The 18,005-nt window shown below is 38.7% G+C and overlaps 1 protein-coding gene across 1 annotated transcript; it reads right to left on the reverse strand.

Moving 5' to 3' along the window:
• Positions 1-98: 98 nt before the first annotated feature.
• ptger1a (prostaglandin E receptor 1a (subtype EP1)) lies at positions 99-3,921 on the reverse strand. Its single transcript, XM_033971441.2, has 3 exons — positions 3,700-3,921; positions 1,029-1,938; positions 99-647 (listed from the first exon to the last, which is right to left on the reverse strand). The coding sequence occupies exons 2-3, from the start codon at positions 1,896-1,898 to the stop codon at positions 378-380; spliced, it is 1,140 nt and encodes a 379-aa protein (XP_033827332.1). The 5' UTR covers positions 1,899-1,938; positions 3,700-3,921; the 3' UTR covers positions 99-377.
• Between the last annotated feature and the right edge of the window lie 14,084 nt (positions 3,922-18,005).

Raw genomic sequence — 18,005 nt, forward strand, 5'->3', positions numbered from 1 at the left:
CATGGAGATTTTTTTTAATAAATAGGCTGTTCAAACAAAAAATGCTGAATTTGCTCTTTCTGTTAGCTTAGTGATTGGGTACAAAAGTGTACACAGAATCGAGGTTTAGTTTACAGGTTAGAACAATAATTTAGCAAACTAACCACAACCAACCACATAATCATCAGTGAGAGATGTTAAGCTAGATAGAATGATGTCTGAGATCAGAATAACAAATAGGAAAATAGTGCATAGTCTGCACCAACAGATTATTTGATTTGCAAGGATGAATTCTTATTTCTTTTTAAGAGCCTCAGATCACCTGGCAAAACCTGATTTAGATAGATCTTTAGGCAGCAGTTGACAGTACACAGACAATGCTTTTGCATCATGTCCAGTTAGACTTGATCAACTTGGTTCTTGTCTGAGCTCGGGTAGGATGTGGGCTCCCAACGCCCGAGCACACTGCTCCTCAGACCGGCCTGGCACTTGGCAATGAGGTAGATCTTCCGGAGCACAGTGCGCCGCAGCAGAATGTAGACCCAAGGATCCAGGATTTGGTTCCACGTTGCCAATCTCACGCCTCTCAGCATTAAAGTTTTATAAGTGAACAGATCTTCTCCAGTAGATCCAGTATAAGAATGCAAGACAGACATCAAGCCATAGACCTAGAGAAAATGATATAAAAATGCTGTAAAAATTATTGCATACCTTATTATTAGCATGGCTATATATAATTAATGTTTACTTAACATTTTATATGCTTGAGGGCCTTAAACAATATTTGTTTTATTTGTTTGTTGCAATCTGAAACTGGTAGATCTAAATACCTATGTAGCTTTCCAAGTGAAATAGATGAATACATTATGTTTGTATATAAAACTACTCATTTTACTTTACTTTTTAAGTTGTATATTAAAACTGCAGAAATAGTTTGCATAGATTAGATTAAGTAATTAGTTATCCATGTCAAATACAGCAACTTGGACTCTAGTCTAAGCCCACATGACTTGATACAACTAACATTACTTGTTCTGTGCAGTTCTCACCAGTAGAGGGCTCCAACAGATGCAAGATGTGATCATGATGCCAAGTAGCTGCACCACCATCTCAATGTCATGGGAGTTCGCTGAAGGATGCGTTCTGGGTCTCCTCCTCATTCGTGCCAAAACCAGCGTCAGTCCACTTATAGTATTACACACCAGTGCCACAGCCAGTGAGGTCAGCCCTAATCCTGAGAAGAGCACCACAAAGGCTACATCCACCTCTCCAATGTCATTTAGGACCTTTATAAAGCACCACGTCCCAGGGTCCTGATAGGTGTAGGAGCCTAACTGAAAACATGGTAGTAAGGCTACAGACAGAGCGGCCAACCAAATCATACATAGACTGACTTTGGTTCGAGTAGTTGTGACCAAAGATGAGTGCAGAAGTGGTTTGGTGACACCCAGACAACGCTCAGCTGCCATCGCACACCCAAGAAACAGCGGGCATAGGCCAAAAAAAACCATACTGCCCCCCAAGAACTGACACATGCCATCTGTGGAGCTGTGATCTTCGGGACGCACCCCTCCAGAAAGATAAAGTCTGAGAACAAGTGCTCCTGGAATCAAATGTCCAATGAAATCTGTCACAACAAGCGAAGTGGCAAACAACAAGAAGGTTGCTTTGGATCGTCTTCGCTGGAATGTGTAGGCATTGGCCAAAATAAACAAAGCCACAATATTGGAGACTATACCAAGAGTCATAGATAACACAACAATGATGATTCCGCTGGTCGTGGGGCGCACAAAAGTGAAGTTTTCCCGTTGGGATAGGACGTCCAGAGCCAGCTTGGCCTCCACGCTCCCTTCACTGTCATTGCAGAGCCGTGGACGGAGCAGGGAGCTGGTGGAGTTGTAGTGGCTCGGCGCTAACATCACTTCACGACTTGCATGGTTAGATTCTGCAAAAGGAAGTCTGCAAGAAAAGGAATTATGGGTTAAAGTTAGTTCATATTTGGTGGAAACATATATAGGGGCAAGATGATGTTTAAAATAGTTAGGCCTATTTTGTATTAAGATTAGGGAAGGCAATATGGACAAAAATGAATATATCCTGGGTCTGTTTTAAGAGTATCCTGATAATGTATTTATATTTTGGCAATCTAACAGAAATGAGCTAAATTGTAACTTTAAAGGTTTTCTTTGAGGTAGAAGTATCAGAAAAAAATAAGAGACGGTAATATGACCTACAAAAGAACTGCAGAACTTTTTACCATCGTTGAAATATGAATTTTTAAATGTGCTCTTTTTAAAGCATAAAAAAATCCTACAACAACATTCTCAATATTATGTTTGATCTGATATGATACATTGCCCACAATTGACAGATACATTTTCTTTCTTTTTTAATCAAGCATGATAATGCCAACATAGTGTAAAGACTGCAACAAATACGTTCAGAAATGCATGTCATTCTTGTATTTGGCAAACAGTGTACATTTCAGTTTAGATGGTTCATGATGAAATTCAAAGGTAGACCAGTATAGTTTTTGAACCTCTGCCACGTGTTACACCTGCATTCTATATCCTGCATATTATATCCCCTGTAAAAGTAAATTAAATGTGGGAACTTTGTGGAATTTCACAATGACTTCCTGTCCAGACTGGATACAATCTCCAATTAACAATCAAATGTAATGTAATAATGCCATAACAGTAGGGGTACGTCCTAGGTCTATTTTTATTTGCAATAGGCCTATGTATTTTTGTAATAATTTATAATAACAGAAATAATAAAACAATAATAATACAAGGAATAGTAACTGTGACTCCATTGTTGAAGTAGCCTTTGTTTACTTGACTAAACTTTACGTATTAAATAATTCAGCTTCTTCAAAGATTGGGCTACATCCTCTATCTCTGCAGAGCTATGGGCCAATTGCCATTAAGGAAAAATCTATAGGCTACATTGGGGAAAGTGGCAGCCAGCACCCCCAATGGAGACATCACAACATTTTAACCTGACATTGGAAGTGCCGTGGCATTGTTCTGCAGTCTTTCATGCCAATTCAATCTTATCTTGACAGCTGTTTACTGGAGCCTCAGAGTCACATTTGAACAGAGACGTTAAACCTGTCATCCTCCCCATAAAAACGACCCACGTGAAAACAACCAATTACTGAGACAACAGCAGGAGCAAAGCACAGCCATGTGTAGTTTATGCTCAATGTCAAGCAACTGTCATAAAAACAAACGACCACCAGCGACGTCGTTTTTTTTTTTCTTCAATTAACTCATTTAACCAAGAGGTGTGAACTTTCATATGGCCCAAACTGGAATGAATGATTGTACTACAAAGTTTGTTTTCACTGAAATGTTCTTGTTCAGTGTGGTTCCTCTGTGGTCTCAATAACACACAGAGAAACGGTAGAATGAGTAGGTTTATCGTTATTTGTGACGAATCTAAGACATTATATAGGTTTAACAACTTAAGGAATACATGCTTTAATAGAAAACAATATAAAACAAACAATATAAAACCTACAATAAACTAAACATCAAGGCCATATGTAGCTGCAGGGTTATTTTTTTGTTTTGTTTTTTTAGTAGATAATTTACACATTACTTGCTATTAAAACAACTGTATTTAGCCATAATTGTGAATGGTTTTGCGTTTGTCATACTGTAAATGAGCAGATATTAGATTAATTAGGCTAATTAATTCATTCATACTCACTCCGTATGGGAAAAATATCAGTCTGCTCTTCTTCTATCGCCTCTCAAAAGTTTTTCAAACCGTCTAAATGAATCCCAACCCAGTCCGGGTCTTTTCTTTCCTTTGTGGAGCAGTGAGACGCGCTGCGCTCCGTGTGCGCTCCATGTCTGCCTCGCTCCTGCTCCGGCACAGACTGAAGGTCTTAAACGACCCGAGCCAACTCCAAATGCACACGCACGTCTTTATAAAGCCTCATTGAACTTTCAGTGCGCGGGGTGTCTGCTTGTCTCGCCCATGTCTTGGAACTTTAGCAGGTAGCAGACATTTTTGTTACTTTTATTCCTGGCTCATAGTGTGTGCCCAGTGTTACGTGATTTGCTTCTGCACTAAATTATAACAGCGAGAGAGAAATACAAGGATTTTATCTGGCCCCGTTTATTTGCGGTGGTAATGGCCTTTATTTCAACTTGTTCATCCACAAAGGATCACTCACAGCAGGCATGAGCGGCCTGCCTCTTCGTGCCTGGCCCCCTGGATGAAGAGTTTCAGATCATGTAACAAAAACAGCCAGCAAAACCTTTCTTTCGGTTTGGCCTTTTGTGGTGAATTTAAATGAATTCACTGTCACTTAGAGTTATTTCTGTAATTATGTCCAATCTGCAAGATATGTGCAGCAAAAGTTATTTAAAAGTGATCTTTGCTATTTTAGTCAATCAGCTGAAAGTGATATTCTGCCGGATGCTGCGGAAATATTCCTGACCCCATGATACAATTACGCATTATTGATTTATGTGAAGAAAATGCAGAACTGCACTATTGGATCACAATACAGTCTAATGGAGTAGACTTTTCCACAACACCGGCACGTCGGTTGTACGCAGGTTAATAATTGTATCTATTTCGGGAGCTAGTTTGCTTATCGTCGTTTAACAGCCCAAGTTTCCTAAAGCTGTAGACAGACAAACCAGGTGTTGAAAGAGCAGCATGTGGTAAACAGGTGCAGGGACATGGAGGTCTAAAGCCCTGAGCAGGAGCCACGTGGAAGGGATCTGAACAGAGTAAATCACTCCCCATGGTGTGGACTAATAGCAGCTATATCTTTTACACTACTTTGGCTGCCATTTTTAGCACTTTTCAACATTTACAAAGAATAATTTGCTTTGAAATTGTTATTGTTAATGGCTAATTTTTCATCACTCTGAAATCCATGGACCACCTTTATTGCATTTGCAGGAAACCCCCCTCAAGTGCTAGTTCTGGAGATGCTCTGCCCCTCTTGCATATGCATGACAAACAGGCTTGCCAAAATGTCTCACACGTTTGTGTTTCATCTAAAACAGCTTTAAAGATAAAATATTCTCAAATCAACTAAACATTGGGAATGTAGACAGGTGGTTTAATGTTTGTGTTAGTCGACATTTTACCCCAAGTTTTGACAGTGAGCTTGTCTGTTCCTCTCAACTGGATATCGAACATTCCTCAAATGTCTGTTTTGGCCACACTTTATTCAGGGTCTTAGTGTGTGTGTGTGTGTTCGTGTGTGTTCGTGTATTTGTGAGTGCTTGTGTATGCGCGTGGGTGTGCGTGGGGGTGGGTGTGTGTGTGGGGGTGTGTGTGTGTGTGGTGTGTGTGTGTGGGGGGGGTGTGGGTGTGTGTGTGTGTGCGCGCGTGTATGAGCAGCTTCAATCATAGAGGGCAATAAGTCCTAAAACATGTCTGTCAGGAATGTACCTCCAAAATCATTTCATCTGGTGCAATTTTTTACTGTGGGAATTTGAGTATTTCAAGCAAATTGGGATGTAATTAGAAAATCAAATTTCAAAAAATTCCAAAACCTGTCAAATTCAACTTTTTGAAATAATAAAAATATGTTATATTCTTGACAAGAGACATGCCCACTGCAGAACATGGACTGATTTTGTATGGGCCGATATGAAACCACTAAACTGTTGTAATGGGAGAAAGTTGAAGCCAAAATCCACTCGTTTCAAGACTTACAACACAAAAACAAGCTGTTTTTTTCACAATCAAGATTAAAATTTCAGTTTTATAAGTTAAAATGTCAGGGTCAAACATGAAGAATGTAGTGTTAGATTCTGTGGTTGGCAGAAAAGGGGAGAGGGTGAAGGAGGAACCTCAACCTCATAAAGTGTAGACTTAGTATTGGAAGAGTGAAGCTTCCCCATTTCCAGGAGCAAGTGATGAGGATAATAGAGCTGTGGGGGTCTCCTTCCACTGCAGGAAATATACATTCAGTGCCAGACTTTTGATTGCTGCACTAAAAAGTCTCAAGTAGAGGAAGACCATCAGACAGCAGTGACTGGCGCTAAGTCCAGAACCAATACTTGTAACAATTTAGGGTCGGGATTTTAAAATGTACTATGTATTTTACTGAAATAATGATAATGGGTGACAGAGGTTATTGCTCTGTAGTTACAGTGAGCTGTCATTGGGTGGCCTTGTCTGTCTCTCATTTAGATTAGTGTTTTCAGTGGAGTTTTTGTTGAATCTGAATAAACCACAGGATTAGAAACAGTTGTAGGTGGCCAAAATGTCTAATCAGTCACAGCTCTTACAAGGTTTGGCTTTCATTTGCTCCAGGCTTATAGCAAATCGTTTTTTTATATATAATCTAAATTAGCAGTAGTTCAGAGGCTAAATAGGGTTCATGTTTTAATTCTGCCCCCACCCGTTCATGCATCTGTTTACAGAGAAAAGATGAACACGTACAACCACAGTTTATGTAGAACAAGGGAGAGGTATTTTTCTGACATTATTGGAAGTTTGCAACAGTAAATAGATTAAGAAACCTTCCAGCTCCACTGCCATTAGACCTAATTTTCACATCTAAGTGCAATGAGTTAGCAGTATTTTTCAATGACAAGGTTCAGGGCTTTAAAAATTACATCAGTTCAACACATATAACATCCCTGCAGCCACTTAGACACTTAGAGCTGACTCACTTTGCACCTGTAACTGACAAAACTGTCCAAGAGATCGTCACCAGTCTGAGTTCATCTACATGTTGCCTTCATATGTTACCCACTAGATTTCTAAAGTCTGTGCTCAACAGTTTGCTATCACCACTCACATAGTTAACATGTCACTTCAATCTGGAACATTCCCAAGCGCTTTGAAAACTGTGGTTATCAAGCCTCTCCTAAAGAAGAGTAGTCTTGATGCCACAATACTGAACAATTTCCAAACCATCTCAACTTTGCTGTTTTTAGGCAAAGTTCTTGAAAAAGTTACCAACAGCTTATGAACTTTCTCCAAATGAACAACTCCTTTGATGTTTTCAAATCTGGTTTTAGACCCACCACAGCACTGAGACTGCTCTAATCAAGGTGACAAATGACATCCACCTGAACACTGATGCAGGCAAAGTCTCAGTCTTGATCCTGTCAGATCCGAGTGCTGCCTTTGACACTGTGGATCATGGGATCCTCTTATAGAGACTAGAGGACTGGGTGTACATCTCTGGTACTGCACTAAACTGGTTCATCATGTCTAGAAGACAGGGAGTACTTTGTTGAATTTGGAAAATGTTTGACAAAATTTTCCTGACGTGTGGGGTGCCCCAGGGGTCAATGGACATGGGACCACTGTTGTTCAATCTCTACATGCTGGCATTAGGCCAGTGAATATGCAGCAATAATGTGTCCTACTACAACTATGCAGATGACACTCAGATCTATGTTGCACTGGCAGCAGGTGAATATGGACCATTTGTTCTGTCTTGCCTTATTGTCCTACTGTCTGTACTATTATAAGTTTAGTCTTGTGGAGTATAATTATAATATTGTGGAGTTCAAGTTCCACAGTAGACAGAAGTTTAAAAATACCACAATAATAAAACAAATATCAAGGTTAAAGTTTTTTTTCCCCAAAACAGATCATTACAATTATAGTCCCTAATGAAGTCAGCAGTAGTGAACAATGTTGTTTTTTCTGCAGTGTAAAATAAAAGTATTTTGGACAATCATAACCCTGTAGGCTGCTTCTGGGAACTGACTCTTAACATGCCAAATTGTGCCAAAAGCCCCATACTGCAGTAATCTTTGGGACCATTTAGCCCATTACAGTCTCAGCCTATAGCCAACTGGGAGAGCTTCCCCCTCGGCTGCCTCTCTCATGTGTTTTCAAACCAATTTTAGTGTCAGTGCCCTACTCCGCTCTGAACCTTCCGCCAACCTGACTTACTCCAGTGTCCAAACTGCGCAATATGTGGCCTTTCAGTGCCAGCTACTTCATGTAAAATGAAAACAAACATGGCCACTGTTTTTTTAACAAATTGCATCAATGTCAATCAAAGAAAGAAATTGACATGCTTTTCCAAATGCAGCTGTAAAAGCCATCAACATTAGAGTTTGTGGAGCACATCTGGATCCTTGGTGAAGCTGCTTTCTGGATTTCTCATAAAAGGCTTCAGAACATATACTAGGGGTTAAAGGGGTCAACAATTGTAATAGTAAATGAGTAATGATAATGATTGAATGTACAATGAATTAACACCTGTTAATATGGTCACATTTTATATATATCACTTTTCCACATTCAAAGCACTCAAAGTGCGTTACATCACGGAAACATTCACCTATTCACACACACATTCATACACCAATATACACAAACACTGCATTGGGCACAAGGTGGGTTATGTAGTTTGGCAGCATTCATCTGTGGGAGCTGGAATCGCACCACCAACCTGTGGGTCAGTGGATCTGACTGCTCTACCAGTGATGTTTATGTCGAGACTGGGATACAACCCACCAACCTTCGAATCAGTGGAGAAACACTGATACCAAATAACTGAGCTGCTGTAATATCTTCTTAGTCATTAAGTTTGAGTCACAGAATATTAGTTTTTAACTTGTATATGCAGTGGCTCTCAAAGTTTAGGACAGGACAACTGATGTGGTACCAGTATGCTGCACTGTAAGCATCTCTGATTAATACCAATTACTCAACAGTGTTTTGCCTAAGGACTCAACAACAATATGCATAAGAGCCACTGGTGCCCCACTATGGTATAGTCTCCCATCCAGTACTAACCAGACCCAAACCTGCTTAGATTATGAGAACAGCCATCCTCAAGGTGGTATGGCTGCCTTGAGAATGCCCTTGAGAATGCCCTTGAGAATGCGTTGATGTACATTAGATCAGATTTAAAACTGAGATAGAACTCATTCCTCACTTAATGCATTTTAAGGTTAATCTGGAGTCTATTTTTGGTTTTGTCCTAGTGTTTATCTAAGATGGAACAAGCAAGATCATACTTTAACTTAAAGAGCCCATATCATGGTATTTTCTGATCTATGTTCTGATCATCACAAACAGACTTGGAGTTGTGTTTTGTTCCATTCACAGATGTTTAACTCACAGACCCTGCATATTTATTTATAGTTTTTCTGTTAAACTGAAAGTACTTCGTTCCACTTTCTGGTGTTATATGGTAATATAGGAAGTGATCCATTACAGCCCTGGAATTGCCAATCTCTACTACTAATAAAGAATCACTTAAACATGTGTGGATGAAACAAAACACAACTCCAGGTATTTTTTTGATAAGGTAACAATATTAAAAGATGGCTTAAAACTCACAAGAGTAAATTTTGTGCAACATAGGACCTTTTAGAAAGAAACTTAGAAAGTTTTGAAAATCAGTGCTTCATGCAGTCACATATTTGACAAATAGATCATTAAGTAAGTAACCTAGCAATTTTACATGCTAATACTGCTATTTCCCAAACATTTGTGCATAACTACCCAATCCGCGTCATAAATCCTTTTTCAAAATAGAATACAGTTACCAGAGTTATATGAACCACATCAGATGAAATTCTTCCTATGTGGCTTAAGACACTTTCACTTGATGTGTGGATGAACGCTAAGGATACGTTTCCGTTTATACTGGCATCTTTTGTACAGTGAAGATGAGAGCACTGTTTGTTCAGATGGAAACTGCAAAAGGTCGTTTATTTTAAATTTTATGGCCGTTTCTAGGAAGTCCACAATTTTAACACTACGCACCCACCTCAGCGAGAGAGGAGGGAACGTTTGATGTATTTAAACAGAGCACTATACATCAGACTGCGGGACGTGGGGCGCCAGTCACCGCTCCTGATTTTTGCCAGTGTTTGCAGGAATAAAAGTGATGGATGAGGGGTTGTGTTGGTGTGAATTAAAGTGAAGATGTGGTAATTAAAAAGTCTGCTCCGTCAGCACAGGCAAAAGGAGACAGTGACAAACATACTAATCTGTATTCATGGGATAAAATGGAAGTACATCGTTTGTAATTGGACTGTGTACAACTGTGCGGGACATTTTGTATTTGTATTTGTATTCAGTCAGTAAATAAAAAGGGCACACTTTTTTTTTTTTTCAATAGCGGTTTCAAGTCCATTGATCCTCTCACAAGTCTATAGGCCATTGAAAACCCAACGTAGTTAAAATGATCATCAGACAATTGTATTATCACATGAAACTAATCAGAAATATACTGGTTGGTTGTGATACTTGCTCTCTCCGTTTAAATGCATTGCCTCCAATAGAGCACATATGTTCATTCTTCCTCCCCCCCATCATCATCGTCAAATGAGAAATATAGGTTAGGCACTTGGAAAATATGTGGCCATTCTGGTAAATAGTCTTCGAACAAGTTATGGAGAGTAGGAGCAGATGTGTGGATATACCTCCCCTCAATGATAACCCTCTATAATGGCATGGATTTATATCACATTTCAGTTACTCAAAGCTCTGTGCAGTAAACATTGTTCATTTACTCTGTGGTAGTAGTCACAGATGCCCTGGAGCTTACTGAAAAAACATAAATGACATGGCTGGAAGGTCTGCCACTTGTCTGCATAGTAATATTATTGTTTTACCTGAAATGTTCCACAGTATAGCAGTTGTTTTTTTTTCCGTGGAAACCAGCAAGTGGTGAAATTGGGCATTTTACAGATCTGTGGAGAGGCAGTAGACTTCGCTCATAGCAAGAATGCATTTACAATTTTGAGAAATAAAAACACCTATAATTGAATGAATGCAAGGTATAAGTTTAATGATACACTGTGGAATATATTTAACCTGTTTGCTATGCTGCTTTATTGCATGTACTGAGCAATGCTGTGTTTGTGTGTGGAGTTTTACGTTATGCAGCAAGTGGCACTGTGGCCCAAGGCAAATTTCCTCAAGGGGACACTAAAGTTTACCTTTAACAGGCAGACAAATACAATCTCTGTGTAGACAAGTGGGATTTCCTGCATCAGAAAAGGTAAAGTTACACCTTTAAGTAATTCAAATAAATATCACTCTGTTTCTATTCTAGTATCAGGAATTGTACGATTAAGTAACGATCTGATATTTTGTGTTTAGCTCAGAGTTGACACCTTTTGTTGTTCTTGTAACTGTTCACACCTGGTTAATGTAACTGTTTATATTTTTGACACTTGGTTGCTATGCCAGTGAAGGTCCTATTCATCAGTTACTGGTCTGTTTTGGAGATCGGTTTTAGTAAGTTGATACCGCTGTTGTTTTGCTCTTGATTTGGCGTGGGCTATGGCCTACAGTAGCCCTTGTGTTCAGAAAATAAACAACACCAGAACACTACAATAATAATACTTTCATGGAAATTTGAATAAAACCAGTGTTATTCCAACATTTTGTCCTCCCCCTCCCTCCCTTCCTCCCTCTCTCTCCTTCTCTCTCTCTCTCTCTCTCTCTCTCTCTCTCCATCTCTCCTTTGGCTGTGGCTGCCTCATGCATTATGGCACAGATAGTGATGTGTTGGTATCTTTGAGCCTGTAGAGTTTTGCTGATCAGGGCCCTCATGTTGTGTTTAACGTCCTTGTCTAACCTTTTTAAAGCTGACTGATGGTTTGTCCTCTCTGCTAAAAGGGTCCTTTATCACAACAAAAGCAAAGTGTACTGTAATAACTGCCAGAACGGATGCACACTCTCTTATATTATAAATGGACCCAAAAGTGAGTGGTGCTTCCGAAAACAGCACAGCATCATTCATGAGATTAAGTGAAATTTACCCACATGGATTATCTTGTCCTATTAGAAAAATGATCTGTTTCAGTCTCCACATCATCAGAGTACTGTATATTATTTTTTATAATAGACATGGGAGTCACATAGAATATAAACCTGTTCTGTAGTTGTACTTAAACGTCAAGGCAAAAACATCTTTCTTGTGATTTTTTTTTTTTTTTTCGATTGAACTTATTAAATAAAATATGACTTTCACCTTTAGTTTACAGGAAGGAAAAAAATCTAACTTGGAATGTAATCATTACCATATCAGCTTAAAATGGGGTGAGAAGAAAAAGTGACTTGAACTAGTAGAGTGTTTGTCCACTGATCCAAATGTTGGGGGTTCAAATCCCACTCACAACAAAGACTGAGCCTCAGGTTGGTGGTGTGATTCCAGCTTCCACAGCTGAATACTGTAATTTGTGTCCTTGGGTAAGACACTTAACCCACCTCGCCTCCAGAGTCTGTGTACACTGGTGTATGAATGTGTGTGTGAATGGGTGAGTGGTTCCTTGATATAAAGCACATTGAGAGCCTGAAGGTGGAAGAGCACTATTTAAAAATGTGGCTATTTACCATTTACCGAGTAGGGACAAGTTATTGGTCAGGAAGAAGAGCCTGTTGTGCATATGTTAAAAATGTTTTATCAGCAAAAGCCTGACTAAAAGTATACACATTTTACGGTTATATTTGCAATTTCAGCAGTTTCACAGTAAAAGTTGCATTGCCAATAAATCAAAAGTGTTTTCTTGAAGACAAGGTTTCCAGACAGTCATGCAGCTGGTGTCCTGTCTCAGAGAAGCCGCTGTGTTTGAGACCGCCAGAGCAAGCGTCCCATCAGTTTGTCCCTCTCTCTCTCTGCTTCTAAACCTAATCCACATGTTTGGCACAGCTGCTGCTGATCACAATCCACTCAACCGGACAAGTGCTGAGGAGACTCAAAGCAGAGCTCAGTGTCTCAGATCATTCAGGCTGCAAACTGGTGCTAACCTCATTTTGCACTATAATTTTTTCCAGTTTTAGGTAATACATTTCTCTTTGGTTTCTGTGTTTAAAAGAAACAGGAGAAACAAAGCTTTTTCTGATTTAAAAACCTGAATATAGAACCTGAATTAAATATACATATGTCTCACATGTTAGATGGCATTTAAAACTTTTAAAACTCTCATAACTACATAAAGAACAATATTTATATTATAAATATATATTTTCACTACAGTGAGGACAGTCCATTGTTGAGACTAGTTCCATTGACCTTGTTCTATATCTGTTACATATTGCCTGCTGTTTATTGAAAGCACCAAAACCAAAGTTGTACATCATGTGTCTTTCTGTTTCATTCTCTGTATATTTATAGCCTTCCTCGCAGATTGAGTGAAAATTGATAGAATGAGGTTTTAATGGCTGCTGGTTACGAAGTGGGTCAAAAGTGTGATTTATGTTTCTCCCAGAACAATGTGCTGGCAGTAATACTGTGAGAAAATGTGATAATAAAAACATCCACCAAAACCTGCAGTCAACAGACTTGAGCTAACTTCTGTTATAACTTAAAATAGCCCGTAAAAAGCACCATTAGCAGCAATAAGTAATTTTTATTGTTTTGTTTGAACATTTGTGTTGCAACGATAACAATTTGGGGCATTATTCAAGGGTTTAAACCAAAATGCTGCCAGTTTAAAGCTCAACATTACATATTTCAAGTACTTCAATCAAAGTATATGGTTGGTTATAACAGGAATCAGATCTCAGTAAATGTAAATTGTGTATTTAAGCAGTCTAAAAGTTGAAAATGAATAATTCATCTGCAGGTTGTATCTCAAAGATCATATAGTTAAATTGTTTGACCTTTCTTGTTATATGTGGGTGGACAGGAGACAGATGACAGCACGAGACAAGACTGATTGTGACCACATGGTTTCTTGAAATAGAAACAATCTATATAGAGTACAATAAGATCCTTATCAAGTGTGTTGTGCTGTAAAGTTGTGAACACTCTGGTATTATGGAATTAGGGTACAGAGAGAGAGAGAGAGAGAGAGAGAGAGAGAGAGAGAGAGAGAGAGAGAAAGATAGTGCTTTGAATATTCCATGGTATGGCATTAAATTCATCTTCCTTGCATTTTATTGCAAATGAGCAATAGATGTACAGATCTACCAAGACCCAAAGCGGCCCCTGGGACAATCCAGCACATAACTGCAGGATGTAACACTCTGGCTGGTGTGTGTGCGCGTGTGTGCTTGTGTACAGTAGGTGTGTTTACAATCATCAAAAGAAATTACATAAGCATTTCAGATTTATAAAAATACATTCATTTATTTACTGTTCATACATTGCTTAAAAATATGGTCAATTATTATTAACTTGGTTCTTCCAAAGTGTGGCCCTTTGACAAACTACAAGCTCTGTTTGTTTTTTGTTTGTTTTTTTGTAGTTTAGGACAGTGCGCAAAAGGTGCTTTTGAAATGAACTTGAGTTTCACAGGACTTTCTTTTTTTACTTTGTACCTAAAATGACAAAAATATCACAAATCATGAAGATTTCTCAACCATTACTGACAGTCTCCAAGGACTTTTGAAATGACTGAACAATTCAAAATAGGTGAGGAAAGAGCACAGAGGTGATGAAAACATTGTTCCCAAATCTTGGGTGGAGTATTGGATTGTTTCATTGAATTAGGTTTGTGCAACATACTGGCTGTCTACACAAAAAAACTGTGAAAAGAGGTTTTCAAGATATTCTGTTAATGCTACAGCCTTTCAGATGTATTTTAGATGCATGTGTTGGTACTTAGTCCTTTGTTCATTCATTTAGATGTGCACTATGTGACTATGTGACTATGTGACCTGGTGGAGGGGCCGTTTGCTGCTTGTCTCCATGGAAATAAGAACGATGCTTAGCCTAGAGTGCTCCTATATGCCATATTCAAATATAATATACCTCCAATAGTGGTTGGGGTCCCTCCAAACCTCACATCCATAGGCCTATACACAAGATCAGGCCAGCTCCAGCTCCTATTGTCATCAGTCATGCAGGAGTTCAAAGTACCAAAGTGCAGAGTACTCACAATATACAGAGACTTACAGGATGAGAAAATAAGACAGGCTGGGATCACCATGAGAGCAGGGCGGAAATAGGTAGCGGAAGCAGCCTTAACCCAAGCTAAGACAATGTTGAGATTGGGAGACAGTTTGGCAGGCATGGCCTTTTCCTGTTAAAGTAGGCTGCAGAGGACTCCCTGCTCAATCAGTATGGAGAATGGTCACAGCCATTAGAGTTACTGGAAGGAAAAGGAGAGCAGCAATTCAGAGGATGGGTGAGACAGAAGAACGGGCTTCCTGCTGGTTTTAGAACAGGAGAGAGAAAACGAGCTTGAGGTCAGGAGGAGGTTATGAGCAGTGAGTTGGCCACCACTGCTGACCCACCAACATGACAGTGTTTCAGTTCAGGGTCAAAATACCCAGTGATCAGCGGGTACTGCCTGATGACATCCTCTCTTCCTGGTTTTTATCTTTGTGGAGACAAGCATCTAAAGTCATTAGGACAAGTTTCAGCTCAGATTTGTGGAGAGACACTCTTGCTAAATAAGAATACATGTTTTTCAAGGTAGGTTTTAGCAATAAAAAAACATCTACAGCTGAATAACTGCGACATATTGTAGATACTTCCAATGTCACACATGGAACAAGGGCAAAAGCAATATCATCTCCAACAAGCAGACTGCCTATTCCTCACCAGAAATCTACATAATGCACCTTTAATCAAAAAACAGAGACTAGGAAAGTTATTTTCATTTGCATGGGTAATACTGTTTTTATATTGGTCCATTGTAGCCCTCACAAACCCTCAAGGCAGAGACATTCCTTTCCTCAATTTAGATAAGATTTTCATAGACATTTCTTATCTACAGCAGCCTGGGAGTACTGTTTTTGTTTTTTTTCCATAACAGGTTTAGAACAAAAATCAACATCATATCCTACACGACTCCCTTGACTTAGCTGACTTACCTCTTGAGTTGTGGGTGGACAGAAGACAAATTAGTTCATCTGTCAGAAGGTGGGGTCTGTGACTGTCCTCCCTGACTGTCTAAAATTAGATCAGGATAAATTTGAAAATCTTAAAATGTACCAGACGAATAAGAGTAAGCTTTGGAAGGACAGGATGGCATGTCTTTGTCCACTCTGGCGTCTTCTTTTGCTTTTATTTAATCACATTGATGTCTGTGGACACTGTCATGAGGCCTATAGTAAATTGTACTTCTCCAGCAGGTCGTCGATACAAGTGGGTAAACAGCATTCATTATGGAAACGTCATTAGGGAACAGTGCCATTTCAGGAGGCCCTCAAACACATCTGTCTTATGCTGTCTTACACTGCACTGGGGTCTCTGTCTCTGGGTGGGTGGATTATTTGTGGAAATATTATAAGTGTTTTAAAGGTTTGTAAAGATCACTCTCACCCAAGCATCCAGCTGTTTTAGCTGTTTGTGACTAAGATTGTCACAATACTAACTAGATTTCTACATGGAGGAATATGCTTGATACTTGATAACAATTTTGATACTATGACATTAACAGAACACTCTTTTTAGGTAATCAATAGATGGTTTAATAGATACTAGACACATTTCAACAAAGAATAATAATAGGCCTACTTTATGTTACCATGTGGTCTGATACTAGTTCATACAGCTCATACAAGATCATTTTAACTGTTCAGGAAAAGTCAAATCTTGTCTTCTATATAGATATATATTGGTCATATATATATTTGCTCATATTTTGTATTGATTAGTATTTGATTTTCAGTTGTCAGGGCTGTTTCTAGTTTTGTGAGGGTCCTGTTACTGTTGCAAGCATGCACTGCTCACTATTAGTCATTTCAAAACACATAAAAACTAAATATACGAGCAATTTGTGTTTTAAGAGTAGGCAGACTCTTGCAACTCAACTCTTGCACATTTTTTGACCAGATGAGTCTAAACAATCAGATCTGGGGGGACATGTTTGTTTAGCTGTTCTGATTGTTGTACATGGCAACGGGATGTCAGCTGCAGATGTTTCTATGAAAATAATGAAACTGGCTTGACATGTCACCATCGCAACATCCAGGACACAACTGTGAAAATTAGCAAGGACAATACTACAGAGTGACGTAGCTGTACTCCCAAACTAATTTAATTAATTCAAGAAATGCCATAGAATTTAGAAAGGTAATGATTTCTCAGTAGAGTGTGGGGAAATAAAAGATTCTGTAGCTCAGTGGGACTAAAAGCTACATTAGAAACAAGGGAAGGAGGGAAACAGAGGCCTTTCTACTGCTGTGAAATTGGCTTTTTGGTGATTTATGCATTTTTATATTTGACTGTAGTGTTTCTGTTTCTATAGTGGCTTATTATGCCTATTTTCAAAGTCTCAACAGGTGCCTCCAATTTCATATTCCTTGGAAACTTATAGCAGGCTAAAGAGCTTACATTAGAATTGTGCAAATCTATTTATAATTTAACATTTTGTAGAGTGTTTATGAGATACAGAGCGGAGCTGGGACTCAAATCAAACAATGAGCAATGACTTATAGTGAGATGTTTTGAATCAGCTGGCATTAAAGAGACACATTCAACATAAGCACTTCAGAGAATAAAACAACAGGATTACCACCATTACACAGGGTTTCATAAAAATAGATTTTTTTTTATAAACACCAGTCCAATAACTCCAGGGCCTCTTTGATATTTTAGTTTCTGCCAGATTTTCATTGCTCCAAATTTGGGGTTGGTCTGTTCAGTGTTAGAGCCTGAGGAGGAGTGTCTGTTTATGGATGAAACAGAGTCACTGAGCAATACCTTCCAGTATAAACCATTATCAGACACTTATATCAAAAGTCAGTTTGATTATGTTAAATATGTAAATGGAAAATATATTTATTCTGTGAGGGTTTAAAATCATTATCCAGGAAATATCAAAGACTTTTTATGAGTGTCAGATGTCTGTATTGGTAAATGTTTTACAAAGTTTACAAGACTAAGCAATTATATAAATAGTATTAATAGTTTTCATGACTTTGCTGTCTTAGTCATTTGAATAGTGGCCACAGCCCCAAACAAAGTGTTTTCCTGGAAACAACATCACTCTGATAAAATGGCCTGTTTCATAAATAGATCTGAGAAACAAAAGATTATTGTCGATGAGAAAACTTAGAATATAATTTTGCACGAGAAGATAGAAACCAAATTCAATAGAAGACAGTGATGCTGCAGTTTTCACAATGGCATTCACAAAATACTTAGATCC

The sequence above is a fragment of the Periophthalmus magnuspinnatus genome, chromosome 1 (genome assembly GCF_009829125.3).
Source record: "Periophthalmus magnuspinnatus isolate fPerMag1 chromosome 1, fPerMag1.2.pri, whole genome shotgun sequence".
NCBI classification, from domain to species: Eukaryota; Metazoa; Chordata; class Actinopteri; order Gobiiformes; family Gobiidae; genus Periophthalmus; species Periophthalmus magnuspinnatus.

Bases quoted from the DNA above. Each gene is read 5' to 3' on its own strand.
- ptger1a (XM_033971441.2), bottom strand. From the start codon at position 1,898: ATGTTAGCGCCGAGCCACTACAACTCCACCAGCTCCCTGCTCCGTCCA. The intron at 648-1,028 runs GTGAGAACTGCA...CATTTTCTCTAG, and splicing joins TCTGTTGGAGCCCTCTACTG to GTCTATGGCTTGATGTCTGT.